At 48.3% G+C, this 19,855-nt stretch overlaps 1 protein-coding gene across 1 annotated transcript in view; it reads right to left on the reverse strand.

The window, feature by feature from the left end:
* Positions 1-2,688, reverse strand: part of BMP6 (bone morphogenetic protein 6) — a 282,008-nt gene extending 279,320 nt beyond the window's left edge. The window contains exon 1 of the mRNA XM_075314781.1: positions 1,206-2,688. Coding sequence (XP_075170896.1) covers positions 1,206-1,653 — 448 coding nt within the window. The 5' untranslated portion in view covers positions 1,654-2,688. The remainder of the gene's footprint in view (positions 1-1,205) is intronic.
* Between the last annotated feature and the right edge of the window lie 17,167 nt (positions 2,689-19,855).

The following is a 19,855-nucleotide window of genomic DNA, read 5'->3' on the forward strand; positions in this document are numbered from 1 at the left end:
GGGAAGTGCAGCTGAAGGCTTCAAAAGTGACATTAAGAAAATTAAATCTAAAGAGACAAAACTACATAGTAAACAATCTAAAGAGAGAAAACATAAAAAACAAAACAGACAAAATGAATTTACAAAATATAGTATTGAACATGAATAGGGTGAAGAGATCACAGCAAACCATTAAATACATATATACTAGTAGTGATCCCCATACATATTGCCTGATCTGCTAATTGTGTCATTGAAGTAGCTACTATTCACAGCCACTAAAAATGCATTGTCACGTGCTGTCACAAGATGTTAAAACTAGCTTTCCATAGCCATCTAGAATGAATGTAACACTGCCATTCTGTGCATACACTGCTATCCACACTGGAGATATTGAGAAGTGTTATTCAATTCCAGTTTATGGAGTAATTAACACTGAAATCTGAACTTCCAGAAAATAAACAGATTTTCAAGTGATCAATTTAATGTGTTTCCCACATGTTTCTCAATTAGATTCATGTGCATAGCGGAAAAACAGTATCATTGCTGGGCAATAAATCTCCCCCATATGCATCGCATACATGCAAGTCTGGAGGACAACAGTCTGTGTAGATTGCAACATATGAAAAAAAAAATATGAAAAAGATTACTCCAAGAATCTAATCATATAGATATATTGTATATCATATGGATCCATATTATATAGACACCTGAATGTATTGTAAATAGTCATACAGATTTATTGTATATATGCATATAGTTATACAGATATATTGTATATACTATAGTCACATGGATCTATTGTATATAGTCATACAGATCTAAAGTTTATAAATCACATGTATCTATTGTATATAGTCATACAGATCTATTGTATATAATCACATGGATCTGTTGTATATAGTCATACAGATCTATTGTATATTATCACATGGATCTATTGTATCTAGTCATACAGATCTAAAGTTTATAATCACATGTACTGTATCTATTGTATATAGTCATACAGATCTATTCTATATAATCACATGGATCTATTGCATATAGTCATACAGATCTATTGTATAGAATCACATGAATCTATTGTATATAGTCATACAGATCTACTGTATATAATCATTTGGATCTATTGTAATCACATGGATCTATTGTATATAGTCATACAGATCTATTGTATATATTCATATGGATACTTTCCCATTATTGGGCATGCAAGTGACACTCACCCAGGTTGACAAAGCTCATGACCATGTCTGCATCATTGAGGAATGCGCTGTCCTGCTGGCTGCTCAGGTGACTGCTCAGGAGACTCTTCACCTGATGACCATGTGGGGGTCTGTGTGACCAACCCTTCATGTCCATTGCTTGCTCCTGACCAGACATGGCATTATACAGGTCCAGCATGAAGAGGGGTGCAGAGTTCAGTTTCCCAGGCTGGTGCTGCTGGGCAGGGCTGAGTCCATGTAGAGGTCTAGGTCTATGGGGCAGACCTAGGATGGAGAGGATCTCCTTCTGCATTTCCCTCTTCTCGTGGTTCTTCAGACGTCTGTACACGAAGCCACTATCCATGTTGGCTCGCCTGCTGCTTTCCACAAGTGCCCCCTGTGCCAGGGGCAGCAGTATCAGGTAGGAGAGCCAGAGTGACCAGGAGATAGGTAGTGGTGCCCTCTGCATGCTCCCTGCTCCCAGGTAACCTCTATGACTGCCTACTGAGGATGCCCCACACACTGCGCTGCAGAGACCATCTCAAACAGCCTCCTCTGAGTGCTGCCCACTGACTGCCCAAACTTGTGTACAGAGCAGTGCACCAGTCTGTCCTTTACCTGTGCTGTCAGTCCTCTCCTCCACAGTGCACCTGCCTGTCCTCTACCTATGCTATTTGTCCTTTTTATGTACTGTCAGTGCTTTGCTCCACAGTGCACCTGTCTGTCCTGTACCTGTGCTATCAGTCCTTTCCTCAACAAGGCATCTGTCTGCCCTGTATCTGTGCTGTCAGTCCTGTTCTCCACAATGTACCTGTCTATCCTGTACCTATGCTGGCAGTCCTCTTCTCCACAGTGCACTTGTCTGTCCTGTACCTGTGCAGTCAGTCCTCTCCTTCACAGTGCACCTGTCTGTGCTATACCTGTGCTGTCAGTCCTTTCCTCCACAATGCACCTGTTTGTCCTGTACCTGTGCTGTCAGTCCTTTCCTCCACAATGCACCTGTTTGTCCTGTACCTATGCTGGCAGTCCTCTTCTCCACAGTGCACTTGTCTGTCCTGTACCTGTGCTGTCAGTCCTCTTCTCCACAGTGCACTTGTTTGTTCTGTACCTGTGCTGTCAGCCCTCTCCTCCACAATGCTCCTGTCTACTCTTAACCTGTGCTGTCAGTCCACTCTACAATGCACCTGCTTGTCCTGTACCTGTGCTGTCAGTCCTCTCCTCCACAGTGCACCTGTCTGTCCTTTGCCTGTGCTGTTAGTTCTCTCCTCCACAGTGCACCTGTCTGCCCTGTACTTGTGCTGTCAGTCAGACCTCCCCTCCACTTTAGATATGTGAGAAAATACTCATCACATGTAGGACATTGACTTCAGCTGGGGAGGAATGAGTTAAAGCGGGTGTAATGCAGATCCTGTCCGGAGCCCTGAGCACAGAGGCTGCCTTCTTCCTTGTGTCATTCAGCCTTGGAAGTGGAAAACTTCATACAGGTTTCAGCGGACTCCCTCTTCCTTCCATCGCAGATTACTGACTCATTACTCCAAACCAGGGATTTATGGACTACAATAAAGTGTCCACTAGAGACACCTGCTGGTCAAAGAGAAAACTGCACTAACTGGGAGACCCTTCTCAGTACATGGGAGTCCTTCAGAACACAATACTAGTTTTGATTCTTTCCTACTTGCCTTCCAAGAGCATTAACTTTTATTTTCGGTTGATAAAGCTGTATTAGGACTCCTTTTTTTTTGCTTTACGAGCTGTAGTTTACTGATACTATAAGAGTAGTCCAGGGCAGTAGCTGCTGATGAGGGATACCCTCCAGTTGTCCGCGCCCCAGCAATCGCCACAAAGCAAGTGGGGCTCTTGTGTTCGCTGGTTTGAGGGACCTGGCGAGGAGTGGTGTCGTGCGGGTCATACCTTTCGAGTGGCTGGAAGTCGCTTATGGCTCAGGTGACTCAAGTGCCTCCAGTGGTCAAAGCAAAAATAAAGGCAAACATTTATTTTTCTGGTTAACTTTTGCTTCAAAAATTTTGATTTTACATTTGAGATACATTCTCTTAGTTCACTTTTAACAAACTTTAGGTTCACAGCAACAAAGCCTCTCAAGCTGGGCACAACATCTTCCACACTTGTTTCATTACAAACACAACATTGACCTTAGGTTTTACTCCTATCGGACTACATTCTCGTCCATTGGTTCCAGAGGCTTGACCAGGCTTGCAGTGACTATGGCGGGGGGCAACATCCGACCGCTCCTGTCTAAGCCCCGGTATCTCTTGCCAATATGGACAGGATGGACATAGAGAGCTGCCCATAGTCATACTGCCGGGTCTTATATTTGCTGATACCTTTGAAGGTTTCGAGAAGTATGATGGACTACTGGGATGGGCTATTAACTTACCACGATATGCACACACCTTTCCTCTGTTCTCTCAGTCCATAACCTATCAGATATAGGTCCATAGTCCACTTTTATGCTGTTTTCAGTATATATTGGAGCATTTTTCTCCAATTTTTTTCTTAAAATTATAATAGCCATTTTAATGTATATTGTGTAGTGACCAAGAATGGTACTGCAAGCTCCCATTCACTTGCATTGGCGAGACCTTGCAGTACTGTATAGAGCTCTTCAGGTGTGTACAGTCCCTGATCCATGGGGGTACTGAGAGTCAGACCACAACTGATATGATATTGATGACAATCCTAAAAATAGGTTATCAGTAGTAAAGTCTCAGAAAACCTCTTTAAATATAAAGTTGTTTATTTAGCCAAGTAGGGATGGTGAACATAAATCGATGACAAACAGCTCTTGTAGATTTGGCAAAACATTGATATAGACATAAAATGCCTATAAAATGCCTATGTAAAGTGTATCTATGTTAAGAAGTATAATGAAAAAAAGTATGCTGATTTTTTTCCCCTAAAAATATTTTGTATATAATCTGGTAGGATTATATTGTATTTTTACATCTCTATTCCCTTTTAATGTTTTTCTTCAAAAATGCTGCTATGTCAGACAATCATCCACAATGTAATTACAACTTCCCAGGTTTCAAAAGCAAGAACCTTATGAAAAAATTGCTTTTCAAATTTTGGCCTCATTGTTAAACAAACAAAACACCCATTTTGAAGACCGTTTAGTATTTTTATGTGAGGAACCCAATAACTTTAGCTACCTGAAGGAAAAGAGGTGGCATTCACTAATTCCTCTGCTGTCCAGGTCCTGTTTTCGATTTGACCAAGGTTAACATTTGTTTGAAGTTTGTATATTCTCTCTTGATTTGTGTAGTTGTGGGTTTTCTTCTATAAGCTAACCTAAAATCAGCTGTAGATGTCTAAACACTGGGGTCCAACATATGCAACCACTTTTCCATTCAGATGAAGGACATAGGACTTGTGTTCTCATTAATAGTGGTGGTACCAGCAGTAGAATCGCCTGCAATATGACAATAATCACCTATTCTATACATAACCGATAAAATGATTATTCCACAATTGCAAGTTAATTCTTGTAGCAATATCTGTGAGTTAAAGGGGTTGGCAAGGCCTTTTTATTATTTTTGTATATGGGGCTAAGGAGTTGTTAACTACCTGTCTTATTTTGCACGATTCCCATGCTTCATTTCACCTCTCCTTAACAGAGCTGCTTTTTTCTCTTCTGCTCTGTTGATGGGGCATCACTACCCACATCATGCTGAATGACAGCCGACTCCCCACAATTAGGAGGCAGCTGTCAATCAGCATGACATCTGAAGAGACATCCTTGTGACCACTCAGTGTCAATAAGGAAAATAAGGCCACTTCTGCTGAGTGAGCTATTCTTAATTATGTGCCTGACCTACTATTCCTTTGTTCAGTATGCCAAGTGACATGAGCCATTGTTTCATGTGAGACTGCCTGGTTTCCTTTTTCTATGCTAATTTGTGGAATGCCTGCTGATTACAAATTGCATCAGTCCCCTGTGGTGTAGTTAATTTGCATCATTTAGATGACCATTATGCAGAACAGTCATGTTTATTTAACCCAATCCTGTGGGGCATAAAGGTGGTGTCACACACAGCGACGACGACAAGGACGTCGCTGCTACGTCACCATTTTCTGTGACGTAGCAGCGACGTCCCGTCGCTGTCGCTGTGTGTGACATCCAGCAACGACCTGGCCCCTGCTGTGAGGTCACCGGTCGTTGCTGAATGTCCTGCTTCATTTTTTGCTCGTTGCTCTCCCGCTGTGAAGCACACATCACTGTGTGTGACAGCGAGAGAGCGACGAACTGAAGCAAGCAGGGAGCAGGAGCCGGCTTCTGGCAGCCTGCGGTAAGCTGTAACCAAGGTAAACATCGGGTAACCAAGGGAAGAACTTTCCTTGGTTACCCGATATTTACCTTCATTACCAGCGTCCGCCGCTCTCACGCTGCCAGTGCCGGCTCCCTGTTTCCTGCACTCCTAGCCAGAGTACACATCGGGTTAATTACCCGATGTGTACTCCAGCTACGTGAGCAGGGAGCCGGCACTGGCAGCGTGACAGCACACTGCTTAGCACTGGCTCCCTGCACACGTAGCTGGAGTACACATCAGGTAATTAACCCGATGTGTACTCTGGCTAGAAGTGCAGGGAACAGGGAGCCGGCACTGGCAGCGTGAGAGCGGCGGACGCTAGTAACTAAGGTAAATATCGTGTAACCAAGAGAAGTGCTTTTCTTGGTTACTCGATATTTACCTTAATTACCAAGCGCAGCATCGCTTCCACGCATCGCTGCTGGCTGGGGGCTGGTCACTGGTGAGATTTGCCTGTTTGACAACTCACCAGCGACCATGTAACGACGCAGCAGCGATCCTGATAAGGTCAGGTCACCCGTCGTGATCGCTGCTGCGTCGCTATGTCTGACCCCAGCTTAATGCCCTGAAATGAGCACTGAGGGTTATAAAAAGAGACCTGGCTCCTGTCACTGGTGTGATTCTACAAGACATCAACCATGGTTCCAACTGGTGGAACTGCCCCACTTACCAAAAATAAGCCCACAAATTTGTTTGGAGCACTCAGGTTGAGACGATCCGGTCATCTGACCATATACCTCACAGTGCTCGGACTGCATGCTAAGCTTGACACTATCTCCTCCCAGTGGGTGCCTTCCAAAATCAGGATGCTGCTGGCTGGGCTGTGGCTCAGATGCTCCAAAGTCATGGAGGTCCTAATCCCTGACAAGCCAGCGGAAAGGTAAGACTCTGTCACTTGCTGGGAATGTACTATATGCTGTTTTCTGTTGGGTAACCCAATACAGTCTTACCAAACTGTGGTAACCTCATCCTATGTTGTCTCAGTAGCGTTCTGCCCACGGGCAAGGAGTAGGGACAGTAACATAGCTACCCGGGGGGCAGAGGGGGTGATTGCCCTAGGCCCCTTGATCAGAGGGGCTCACCCAGAGCTAGTGCTACTCTTAATTATATCCCTGGACTATCGCTCTTCACTCTCTTACCCTGCTATCTACAAAACAGCAGGGTCACGTCTAGAATGGAGATGCTTCTGTGAGGGGTAATGTCACAGGAAGGGGAAGGACCTCCTTCAGCATACCTGATGCTAGTGCGCAACGTTGTGCCATGGCTGCAGGTGAGATGGAGCTGTGGAGAGCTTAAACTCCTAGAGGGCTGAACTGCTGGATAGTGGAGTGATGTTCGTTTTACATGTAGGTCTAAGTGACAGTAATTTGAGGCAGTATTTTCAGGACACAGAGAAGTGGATGTTCCTATATGGGGGCCTCATGTTGAAGGGTTTCACAGGGAAGTGGCTGCATATTAGGGGGTTGGACAGGAAGGGTTTGATTTACATGTATGAAGCTGCTTGGAGAAAGGGGTCATTTTATATGTATGGGGCTGTGAGCTGGGGGGCTCTGCAGGAAGGAAAGTGATATTACTCCTATTGGGCAATATGAGAAATAGGGTGATATTACTTGCTTGGCGCTGCATGCTGGAGGATTGATGTTACAGTACATGAATGGGAAAGGGTGACGTTATGCCCTGGGGACTGCATTCCGGGGAGGATGGGGGGGGGCGGTGTGGTAATGCACTCGCCAAGGCACCAGCACATACACAGGACATCAGGATAGCAGCACAATGAAGTCATCACACTGGGACTCTGACATCCTGTGTGCATCGGCGCTATGACAATTGAAAACGTAGGGGGCACCATTCCCCTATTGGGATCACCATCAGCAATAATAAGACTGAATCAAAAAAGAGATTGAAAGAATCGCTGTATATAGGGATCAACCAATGAGATCTTTGTTTAATTCACAAGTAATAATTTTATTGATACAAAAATGTATACACATAATATCCGCACAAGACAGTGAAAGGGTTAAAAACATTTACAATACAAACAGTCAATAAACACCCCAATACAAAGTTCCATGTCAGGAAACTAACACCAAGATCCTGAGTAGGAGTATACAAAGTATATCATTCCGTGATCAATCCAGGTTGGGATGCAGGACATATATATAGTCTGTCACTGCAGCCTAAATACCCTCTCGTACTCAAAAGTATAGTACTTTATCTGACACCACCATTAATTGGTGCAATGTAATAACTACAAGCCACTAGCAGGAAAAAAAAAAAACTGTAGAAGATCAATATACCACAGTCAATAATTGGAGAATAAGTAAACCACTGCTGTCCAAATTGAATCACCAGGTAATATTACCGCCTGCTAGAGGTCCGATTTAAAGTGGTGCGAGGTCCCAGGATCGGTGTAAGTATGGTGTGTCGCCCCACGCGTATCGCCACAGGAGATATGGCTTCCTTAAGGGCCAGAAAATACGGCTTGGCAGCCTGCCTGATCTAATAGTATGGACGTCGCCTAATAGACTGCGGGTGTGTGTGACTGTGCATCTGCAAGTGTGAACAGTGCTCTATGCAAGCCATCAGTGTGCAGTTTTACCATCCAACAATCGCCCCCTCCATGTTTTGGAAGCGTGTGTGTGATTTGCTCCTCCTGCACCCGTGATGCCTCCACCTAGTGGGGGCTTAGCTGTATCCTGCTGGAGTAGTAGTTTTTGGCCTAGGCAATGTACAGCTGCATTTCCATTCTAAAAAAACCCAGAACCCAGCAGACTCCTATATACAGTCAGGGCCAGAAATATTTGGACAGTGACACAAGTTTTGTTATTTTAGCTGTTTACAAAAACATGTTCAGAAATACAATTATATATATAACTAGAAGGTGGCCCGATTCTACGCATCGGGTATTCTAGAATTTACGTATTGTGTAGTTAATGTATGATTTTTGTTATATATATATATATAGATGTTGTTGTGTGTAGTTACCAAGTGTTTGTGTAGGGCGCTGTACATGTTCTGGGTGTTGTCTGGGTGTGACGGGGGGTGAGAGCGGTGTTGTATGTGTGTTGCGTGTGTTGCGTTGTTTGTGGAGCGCTGTGTGTCTGTAGCGTTGTGTGTGTGTGTTGCGCGGTTTGTGTGGGTGTGGTGTGTTTTGGGGGGAGGTATGTTTTGTGCAATGTGTGTGTGTTGCGTGGTATATGCGTATATTTATGTATGCCGCGGTGTTTGTGTGTTGGGTGTTGTGTGTGTGCAGCGTTGTCTGTGTGTGTGGGTGTCTGTGTACGGCGGTGTTTGTGGTTCCCAGTGTGTGTGTGGTGTGTTGTGTGTGTGTGTGTGTTGGGGGGAGGTGTGCACCTCCCATCGTGCTCCATCCCCCATGCTGCGCACCCCCCATCGTGCTCCATCCGCCATGCTGCACACTCCCAAACGTGCTCCATCCGCCATGCTGCGCACTCCCAAACGTGGTCCATCCGCCATGCTGCGCACTCCCAAACGTGCTCCATCCGCCATGCTGCACACTCCCAAATGTGCTCCGTCCACCATGCTGCGCACTCCCAAACATGCTCCATCCGCCATGCTGCGCACTCCCAAACGTGCTCCATCCGCCATGCTGCGCACTCCCAAACGTGCTCCATCCGCCATGCTGCGCACTCCCAAACATGCTCCATCCGCCATGCTGCGCACTCCCAAACGTGGTCCATCCGCCATGCTGCGCATTCCCAAACATGCTCCATCCGCCATGCTGCGCACTCCCAAACGTGGTCCATCCGACATGCTGCGCAGTCCCAAATGTGCTCCATCCGCCATGCTGCGCACTCCCAAACGTGCTCCATCCCCCATGCTGCGCACCCCCCATCGTGCTCCCAGCCTCCCCCAGCATCAGCCTCCCCCTCCCAGCCTCCCCCAGCATCAACCTCCCCCAGCATCAGCCTCTCTCCTCCCAGCCTCCCCCAGCATCAGCCTCCCCCAGCATCAGCCTCTCTCCTCCCAGCCTCCCTCCTCCCAGCCTCCCCCAGCAGCAGCCTCCCCCAGCATCAGCCTCCCCCATCATCAGCCTCTCTCCTTCCAGCCTCCCCCAGCATCAGCCTCCCCCAGCATCAGCCTCTCTCCTCCCAGCCTCCCCCAGCATCAGCCTCCCCCTCCCAGCCTCCCCCAGCAGCAGCCTCTCTCCTCCCAGCCTCCCCCAGCAGCAGCCTCTCTCCTCCCAGCCTCCCCCAGCATCAGCCTCTCTCCTTCCAGCCTCCCCCAGCATCAGCCTCCCCCTCCCAGCCTTCCCCAGGATCAGCCTCTTTCCTCCCAGCCTCCCTCCTCCCAGCCTCCCTCAGCATCAGCCTTCCCCTCCCAGCCTCCCTCAGCATCAGCCTTCCCCAGCATCAGCCTCTCTCCTCCCAGCCTCCCCCAGCATCAGCCTCTCTCCTTCCAGCCTCCCCCAGCATCATCCTCCCCCTCCCATCCTTCCCCAGGATCAGCCTCTCTCCTCCCAGCCCCCCCCCTCCCAGCTTCCCTCAGCATCAGCCTTCCCCTCCCAGTCTCCCCCAGCATCAGCCTCCCCCTCCCAGCCTTCCCCAAGATCAGCCTCTCTCCTCCCAGCCTCCTCCAGCACGCCGTGCTCCTCTGCCGACACTCACAGATCCGATCGCATACACTCACACACACCCGATCGCATACACTCACACACACCCAATCGCATACACTCACACACACCCAATCGCATACACTCACACACACCCAATCGCATACACTCACACACACCCGATCGCATACACTCACACACACACACACACACACACTGACGATATCGCACATCCACGCTCACACTCACAACATCCGGAGATACCACATGTTTCTGGCCATGTGATCCTCCGGCAGGTCCTGGAAGGTCACAACAGCACAGTATCGAGGCCGAGAAGCAAGCGATATCTCCGGATGCTGTGAGTATGTGGATGCGATGTGATGTGTGTGTGAGGTGTGTGTGAGAGTGAGTGTGAGCCGGTGTACACTGGTAACTATGATACACATCGGGTAACCAAGGGACCTTAGTTACCCGATGTGTATAATGGTTACCAGCGTTCACGGGCTCCGTCAAGATCCCAGCATCACAAGGTTATGTCTGGCGCTGCTGGGATCGTGACGGAGCCGGTGTACACTGGTAACTATGATACACATCAGGTAACCAAGGGACCTTAGTTACCCGATGTGTATAATGGTTACCAGCGTCCACGGGCTCCGTCAAGATCCCAGCATCGCAAGGTAATGTCTGCGATATCCCAGGATGTTGTGAGTGTGTGGATGTGATGTGTGAGGTGTGTGTGAGAGTGAGTGTGATCTGATGTGTGTGTGTGTACTCACCTGGGAGTCGGAGCTCCGTGTCAGTTGGGCCAGAGCGAGCGTGCATTGCGTGAGGGGGGCGGGGCCTGCAGAGAGCCAGGGCGAGAGGCCAATCCGTGTGGGGGGGCGGGGCCATGGCGAGCCCAGCGGCCAATCAGCTTTGTGTCACCGTAAGGACACAATTTTGGAGCATGACAGACAGACAGAATAAGGCAATTATATATATAGATATGGTCTGAAAGTGCACACTCCCAGCTGCAATATGAGAGTTTTCACATCCAAATCGGAGAAAGGGTTTAGGAATCATAGCTCTGTAATGCATAGCCTCCTCTTTTTCAAGGGACCAAAAGTAATTGGACAAGGGACTCTAAGGGCTGCAATTAACTCTGAAGGCATCTCCCTCGTTAACCTGTAATCAATGAAATAGTTAAAAGGTCTGGGGTTGATTACGGGTGTGTGGTTTTGCATTTGGAAGCTGTTGCTGTGACCAGACAACATGCGGTCTAAGGAACTCTCAATTGAGGTGAAGCAGAACATCCTGAGGCTGAAAAAAAAAGAAAAAATCCGTCAGAGAGATAGCAGACATGCTTGGAGTAGCAATATCAACAGTCAGGTACATTCTGAGAAAAAAGGAATTGACTGGTGAGCTTGGGAACTCAAAAAGGCCTGGGCGTCCACGGATGACAACAGTGGTGGATGATCGCCGCATACTTTCTTTGGTGAAGAAGAACCCGTTCACAACATCAACTGAAGTCCAGAACACTCTCAGTGAAGTAGGTGTATCTGTCTCTAAGTCAACAGTAAAGAGAAGACTCCATGAAAGTAAATACAAAGGGTTCACATCTAGATGCAAACCATTCATCAATTCCAAAAATAGACAGGCCAGAGTTACATTTGCTGAAAAACACCTCATGAAGCCAGCTCAGTTCTGGAAAAGTATTCTATGGACAGATGAGACAAAGATCAACCTGTACCAGAATGATGGGAAGAAAAAAGTTTGGAGAAGAAAGGGAACGGCACATGATCCAAGGCACACCACATCCTCTGTAAAACATGGTGGAGGCAACGTGATGGCATGGGCATGCATGGCTTTCAATGGCACTGGGTCACTTGTGTTTATTGATGACATAACAGCAGACAAGAGTAGCCGGATGAATTCTGAAGTGTACCGGGATATACTTTCAGCCCAGATTCAGCCAAATGCCGCAAAGTTGATCGGACGGCGCTTCATAGTACAGATGGACAATGACCCCAAGCATACAGCCAAAGCTACCCAGGAGTTCATGAGTGCAAAAAAGTGGAACATTCTGCAATGGCCAAGTCAATGACCAGATCTTAACCCAATTGAGCATGCATTTCACTTGCTCAAATCCAGACTTAAGACGGAAAGACCCACAAACAAGCAAGACCTGAAGGCTGCGGCTGTAAAGGCCTGGCAAAGCATTAAGAAGGAGGAAACCCAGCGTTTGGTGATGTCCATGGGTTCCAGACTTAAGGCAGTGATTGCCTCCAAAGGATTCGCAACAAAATATTGAAAATAAAAATATTTTGTTTGGGTTTAGTTTATTTGTCCAATTATTTTTGACCTCCTAAAATGTGGAGTGTTTGTAAAGAAATGTGTACAATTCCTACAATTTCTATCAGATATTTTTGTTCAAACCTTCAAATTAAACGTTACAATCTGCACTTGAATTCTGTTGTAGAGGTTTCATTTCAAATCCAATGTGGTGGCATGCAGAGCCCAACTCGCGAAAATTGTGTCACTGTCCAAATATTTCTGGACCTAACTGTAATCAATAAGGCCCCTATGCATTTGTTTGCATAACTAATGTAACTAATCACTTATTCTGTTTGTTCCTAAAATGGAACAGACAAACTTAATGTCTGGACATCTTAGCATAAGCCCTGACTGCATTAGAGCTTATGCCCATGGCAAAGCCATAGGCTTTCTGTAGGTCACTACAGTATAGTGGGTAAATATTCTTCCCACTGGCTATTGTTTCTACAAAAAAATACTTGTATAGAACAGCAGCAGAATGATTCTCTATCAGATTTCATATGACTGATGAATAAAGAAGGGAATTTTGTTTACTTACCGTAAATTCCTTTTCTTCTAGCTCCAATTGGGAGACCCAGACAATTGGGTGTATAGCTACTGCCTCCGGAGGCCGCACAAAGTACTACACTTAAAAGTGTAAGGCCCCTCCCCTTCTGGCTATACACCCCCCCGTGGGAGCACGGGTCCCTCAGTTTTAGTGCAAAAGCAAGAAGGAGGAAAGCCAATAACTGTTTCAAAAACAAATTCAATCCGATAAACAATATCGGAGAACGTAACTTATCAACATGAACAACATGTGCACCCGAAAAACAAATACCCTAAGAAAAAACAGGGCGGGTGCTGGGTCTCCCAATTGGAGCTAGAAGAAAAGGAATTTACGGTAAGTAAACAAAATTCCCTTCTTCTTTTTCGCTCCTAATTGGGAGACCCAGACAATTGGGACGTCCAAAAGCAGTCCCTGGGTGGGTAAAAGAATACCTCGTGATCGGGCTGTCAGGCAGCCCTTTCTTACAGGTGGGCCACCGCCGCCTGCAGGACTTGTCTACCTAGGCTGGCATCCGCCGAAGCGTAGGTATGCACCTGATAATGCTTGGTAAAAGTGTGCAGACTCGACCAGGTAGCCGCCTGGCACACCTGCTGAGCCGTAGCCTGATGCCGTAATGCCCAGGACGCACCCACGGCTCTGGTAGAATGGGCCTTCAGTCCAGAAGGAGTCGGAAGCCCAGCAGAACGGTAGGCGTGAAGAATTGGTTCCTTGATCCACCGCGCAAGGGTGGATTTGGAAGCTTGCGACCCTTTATGCTGACCAGCGACCAGGATAAAGAGTGCATCCGAACGGCGCAGAGGCGCCTTGCGGGAGATGTAGATCCTGAGTGCTCTCACCAGGTCCAACAGATGCAAACCCTTTTCAAATTGGTGAACTGGATGCGGACACAAAGATGGTAAAGTGATATCCTGATTGAGATGAAAGGAAGATACCACCTTGGGAAGAAACTCTGGAATTGGACGCAGTACTACCTTGTCTTGGTGAAACACCAGGAAGGGAGATTTGCAAGATAACGCCGCCAGCTCTGACACTCTCCGAAGAGACGTGACCGCCACCAGAAAAGCCACTTTCTGTGAAAGCCGAGAAAAGGAAATCTCCTTCATAGGCTCGAAAGGTGGCTTCTGGAGAGCAATCAGAACCTTGTTCAGATCCCAGGGTTCCAATGGCCGCTTGTAAGGGGGAACGATATGACAAACCCCTTGCAGGAACGTGCGTACCTTAGGAAGTCGCGCCAGGCGCTTCTGAAAGAATACGGATAGCGCAGAGACTTGTCCTTTAAGGGAGCTAGGCGACAAACCTTTTTCCAACCCAGACTGCAGGAAGGAAAGAAAAATAGGCAATGCAAATGGCCAGGGAGAAACTCCCTGAGCAGAGCACCAAGATAAGAATATCTTCCACGTTCTGTGGTAGATCTTGGCGGAGGATGGTTTCCTAGCCTGTCTCATGGTGGCAACAACATCATGAGATAAACCTGAGGTCCCTAGGATCCAGGACTCAATGGCCACACAGTCAGGTTCAGGGCCGCAGAATTCAGATGGAAAAACGGCCCTTGAGACAGCAAGTCTGGACGGCCTGGTAGCGCCCACGGTTGTCCTATCGTGAGATGCCACAGATCCGGGTACCACGACCTCCTTGGCCAGTCTGGAGCGACGAGAATGGCGCAACGGCAGTCGGACCTGATTTTGCGGAGCACTCTGGGCAACAATGCCAGAGGTGGGAACACATAAGGTAGTCGGAACTGCGACCAATCCTGAACTAAGGCGTCTGCCGCCAGAGCTCGGTGATCGTGAGACCGTGCCATGAACACCGGGACCTTGTTGTTGTGCCGTGACGCCATCAGGTCGACGTCCGGCATCCCCCAGCGGCGACAGATCTCCTGAAACACGTCCGGGTGAAGGGACCATTCCCCTGCGTCCATGCCCTGGCGACTGAGAAAGTCTGCTTCCCAGTTTTCCACGCCTGGGATGTGAACTGCGGATATGGTGGATGCTGTGTTTTCCACCCACGTCAGAATCCGCCGGACTTCTTGAAAGGCTTGCCGACTGCGTGTTCCCCCTTGGTGGTTGATGTACGCCACCGCTGTGGAATTGTCCGACTGAATCCGGATCTGCTTGCCCTCCAGCCACTGTTGGAAGGCTCGCAGAGCAAGATAGACTGCTCTGATTTCCAGCACATTGATCTGAAGGGTGGACTCTCTCTGAGTCCACGTACCCTGAGCCCTGTGGTGAAGAAACACTGCTCCCCACCCTGATAGGCTCGCATCTGTCGTGACCACCGCCCAGGATGGGGGTAGGAACGACTTTCCTTTTGACAATGAGGTGGGAAGAAGCCACCATCGGAGAGAGTCCTTGGCTGCCTGAGAGAGGGAGACATCCCTGTCGAGGGACGTCGACTTCCCGTCCCATTGGCGGAGAATGTCCCATTGTAGAGGGCGCAGATGAAACTGCGCGAAAGGGACTGCTTCCATTGCTGCCACCATCTTCCCTAGGAAATGCATGAGGCGCCTCAAGGAGTGGGACTGGTTCTGCAGGAGAGATTGCACCCCTGTCTGCAGAGAGCACTGCTTGTCCAGTGGAAGCTTCACTATCGCTGAGAGAGTATGAAACTCCATGCCAAGATATGTTAGTGATTGGGTCGGGGTTAGATTTGACTTTGAAAAGTTGATAATCCACCCGAAACTCTGGAGGAGTCTTCAGCGCCACGTCCAGACTGTGTTGGCATGCCTCTTGAGAGGGTGCCTTTATAAGTAGATCGTCCAAATACGGGATCACGGAGTGACCCTGCGAGTGCAGGACAGCTACTACTGCTGCCATGACCTTGGTGAAGACCCGAGGGGCTGTTGCCAGCCCGAAAGGTAACGCTACGAACTGCAGGTGTTCGCTTTCTATAACGAAGCGTAGAAAACGCTGATGCTCTGGCGCAATCGGCACGTGAAGATAAGCATCTTTGATGTCTATTGATGCTAAGAAATCTCCTTGAGACATTGAGGCTATGACGGAGCGTAGAGATTCCATCCGGAACCTCCTGGTTTTAACGTGTTTGTTGAGCAACTTTAGATCCAGGACGGGCCGAAAGGACCCGTCCTTCTTTGGCACCACAAACAGATTGGAGTAAAAACCGTGACCTTGTTCCTGAAGAGGAACGGAAGTCACCACTCCTTCCGCCTTTAGAGCGGCCACCGCCTGCAGCAGAGCATCGGCTCGGTCGGGCGGTGGGGAAGTTCTGAAGAAACGAGTTGGAGGACGAGAGCTGAACTCTATCCTGTACCCGTGAGACAGAATGTCCTTCACCCAACGGTCTTTGACCTGTGACAGCCAAATGTCGCCAAAGCGGGAGAGCCTGCCACCGACCGAGGATGCGGAGAGAGGAGGCTGAAAGTCATGAGGAAGCCGTCTTGGTAACGGTTCTTCCTGCTGTCTTTTTTGGGCGTGACTGAGTCCGCCAAGAATCTGAGCCTCTCTGATCCTTTTGAGTCCTTTTGGACGAGGAGAATTGGGACCTGCCTGAGCCTCGAAAGGACCGAAAACCAGACTGACCCCTCCTTTGTTGGGGCTTGTTTTGTCTGTGTTGAGGTAAGGATGAGTCCTTACCCTTGGAGTGTTTAATGATTTCATCCAAACGCTCCCCAAACAATCGGTCGCGAGAAAAAGGCAAACTGGTTAAGCACTTCTTGGAAGCAGAATCTGCCTTCCATTCTCTCAACCACAGGGCTCTGCGCAAAACCACGGAGTTGGCTGACGCCACCGCCGTACGGCTCGTAGAGTCCAGGACAGCATTAATCGCGTAAGACGCGAATGCAGACATTTGAGAGGTCAATGGTGCCACCTGCGGGGCAGATGTACGTGTGACCGAGTCGACTTGTATAAGCCCAGCTGAAATGGCTTGGAGTGCCCATACGGCTGCAAAAGCTGGCGCCAACGACGCTCCAATAGCTTCATAGATGGATTTCAGCCAGAGCTCCATCTGCCTGTCAGTGGCATCTTTAAGTGCCGCTCCATCTTCTACTGCAACTAAAGATCTAGCTGCAAGCCTGGAGATTGGAGGGTCCACCTTGGGACACTGGGTCCAACCCTTGACCACGTCAGGGGGAAAAGGATAGCGTGTATCTTTAAGCCGTTTAGAAAACCGCTTCTCAGGATAAGCGTGGTGTTTCTGGATTGCATCTCTAAAGTCAGAGTGGTCCAGAAAAGTGCTTAATTTACGCTTGGGATATCTGAAATGGAATTTCTCCTGCTGTGAAGCTGCCTCCTCCGCAAAAAGAGCTGGCGGGGAAATATCTAACATCCTATTGATGGACGCTATAAGATCATTCACTATGGCGTCACCATCCGGTGTATCCAGATTGAGAGCGGTCCCAGGATCAGAATCTTGATCAGTTACATCCGCCTCATCACCCATAGATTCGTCCCGCTGGGATCCTGACCAGTGAGACGAAGTTGAGGGCCCCTCATACCGAGCCCGCTTAGGTTGTCTGGGACTGTTGTCTGAGTCAGAATCGTCACCCTGGGGTGCATGTGACACCCCCGGAGCTTGGAAGTGTTCCAGCTGAGGGGGACCAGGGAGCAATGATGCCACAGTGTCCATGGTCTGAGATACTGGTCTAGACTGCAATGTTTCAAGAATCTTTGACATGGTCATAGACAATCTGTCAGCAAAAGCTGCAAACTCCGTTCCTGTCACCTGGACAGCATTCACAGGTGGTACACTCTGGGTCACGTCCAGCAGAGGCCCCGGCTGTGCAAGTTGCACAGGGGCCGAGCACTGCACACAATGGGGGTCAGTGGAACCTGCCGGTAGAGCAGCCCCACATGCGGTACAGGCAGCATATAATGTCTGTGCCTTGGCACCCTTGCGTTTTGCGGACGACATGCTGTTGCCTCCTTGTAATCTAGGAGGGTATATAGCCGAGAATCACCAGCGACCGTACAGTACAAAGTATTTGCAAACACAAAATACTCAGTATACAAACGGCACAAGTGGGGGTGAGCCCTTGAGGGCTGCTTACCGCCCGCTGAACAGCGGGTATGAGGCCGTAGAATCCCGTGTCTGGGTCTCCCCGTCTCCCCTCTGCAGTTCAGCGTGCAGGCAGGAATGGCTGCCGGCGTTCAGTGAAGAGGGGCGGACCGTGGGTGTGCCACAAACAAAGTGCGGGAAACTGCGTCCTACTGTGCCTGGTGTGAGGGCTGGAGTATGTAAAAAAGACTCCAGCCCTCAGCGCTGATGCTCTGTACAGCGTCCCGCCCTCCTCCTGACTGGCAGGTGCGGAGGCGGGAACGAACGAACTAGGCCGCAAAAGCCGGGGACTGTAGTAATAAGCGCGGCCGTGATATATGCACGGTCAGCGCGGAAGTCCCCGGCGCACCACAAGTCCCAGCCGTGTCGCAGTCCCAGCGGCCGGCGCGACCGTTCTCCCTGAGTCTACCCACTCAGCTAAGCTGAAGTGAGGAAATGGCACAAGCGCAGCAGCGCTGTTGTCCCCGGCGCACTAACACACCCAGCAATGCTGCGGTGTGCGCGCGTATGCACGGGGACACAGAGTACCTTGACGGAGCAGGGCCATGTCCCTGACGATACTCAGCTCCATATCCAGCGGCTTCTCCAGGGGCTGTGGATGGAGCACGGTCTCAGTGCCTGGAGACCGGTAAAATCCCACTTCGCCCAGAGCCCTAATGGGGGTGGGGAAGGAATCAGCATGTGGGCTCCAGCCTCCGTACCCGCAATGGGTACCTCAACCTTAACAAGCACCACCGACAGAAAGTGGGGTGAGAAGGGAGCATGCTGGGGGCCCTGTATGGGCCCTCTTTTCTTCCATCCGACATAGTCAGCAGCTGCTGCTGACTAAATAGTGGAGCTATGCGTGCGTGTCTGACCTCCTTCGCACAAAGCAAAAACTGAGGGACCCGTGCTCCCACGGGGGGGTGTATAGCCAGAAGGGGAGGGGCCTTACACTTTTAAGTGTAGTACTTTGTGCGGCCTCCGGAGGCAGTAGCTATACACCCAATTGTCTGGGTCTCCCAATTAGGAGCGAAAAAGAAAAACCTTTAAAAAACCTGAAGCTTCTTCATGAAGCAGGGGACATATGGTGGTATAGTATGTCATTATAAATTTTATTGGAACTAAGAACAGCTCTATACAAGTGATAGTTGCATTAAGTCATAATACAGCCATGATCAAGAGGCTTACTTCTGTAAATTTGTGTATCCGCATCACCCCATTCTAGTTAGCCTGCAATTTCCACATATTTCCAATAGACATTTACTAGAATGGCTTTGTTCATAAGGATGTGAACCGCTAACTTTGAGACAATGTTTTGAATCTTAAGTAAGTGCCATGTTTTCTATTAATAATGGTCTATTTATATATATATATATATATATATATATATATATATGAAAGCACAACAAGCATTGGATAGAAGATATACTATTAATTAGCATTTATTTGATTTTTTTCATTTACAAACAAAGGCACATATTCAGTTCTATGTTAACAGATTAGACATTATATAGAGTGGGGAAAATAAACAATTGATACACTGTCGAGTTTTCCCACCTACAAAGAATGGAGAAGTCTGTATTTTTATTGTAGGTACACTTCAACTGTGACTGACAGAATCCCCCCAAAAATACAGAAAATCACATTGCATGATTTTTAAATAATTTACATTTTATTGCATGAAATAAGTATCTGCTACAATAGAAAAACAGAACTTAATATTTTGTACAAAAACCTTTGTTTGCAATTACAGAAGTCAGATATTTCCTTTAGTTCTTGACCAGGTTTGTGCACACTGCAGCTGGGATTTTCTCCCACTCCTCCATACAGATCTTCTCCAGATCTTACAGGTTTCGGGGCTATCGCTGGACAACATTGAGCTTCAGCTCTCTCCAAAGATTTTCTATTCAGTTCT

Source organism: Anomaloglossus baeobatrachus, chromosome 6, assembly GCF_048569485.1.
Source record: "Anomaloglossus baeobatrachus isolate aAnoBae1 chromosome 6, aAnoBae1.hap1, whole genome shotgun sequence".
Classification (NCBI taxonomy): domain Eukaryota; kingdom Metazoa; phylum Chordata; class Amphibia; order Anura; family Aromobatidae; genus Anomaloglossus; species Anomaloglossus baeobatrachus.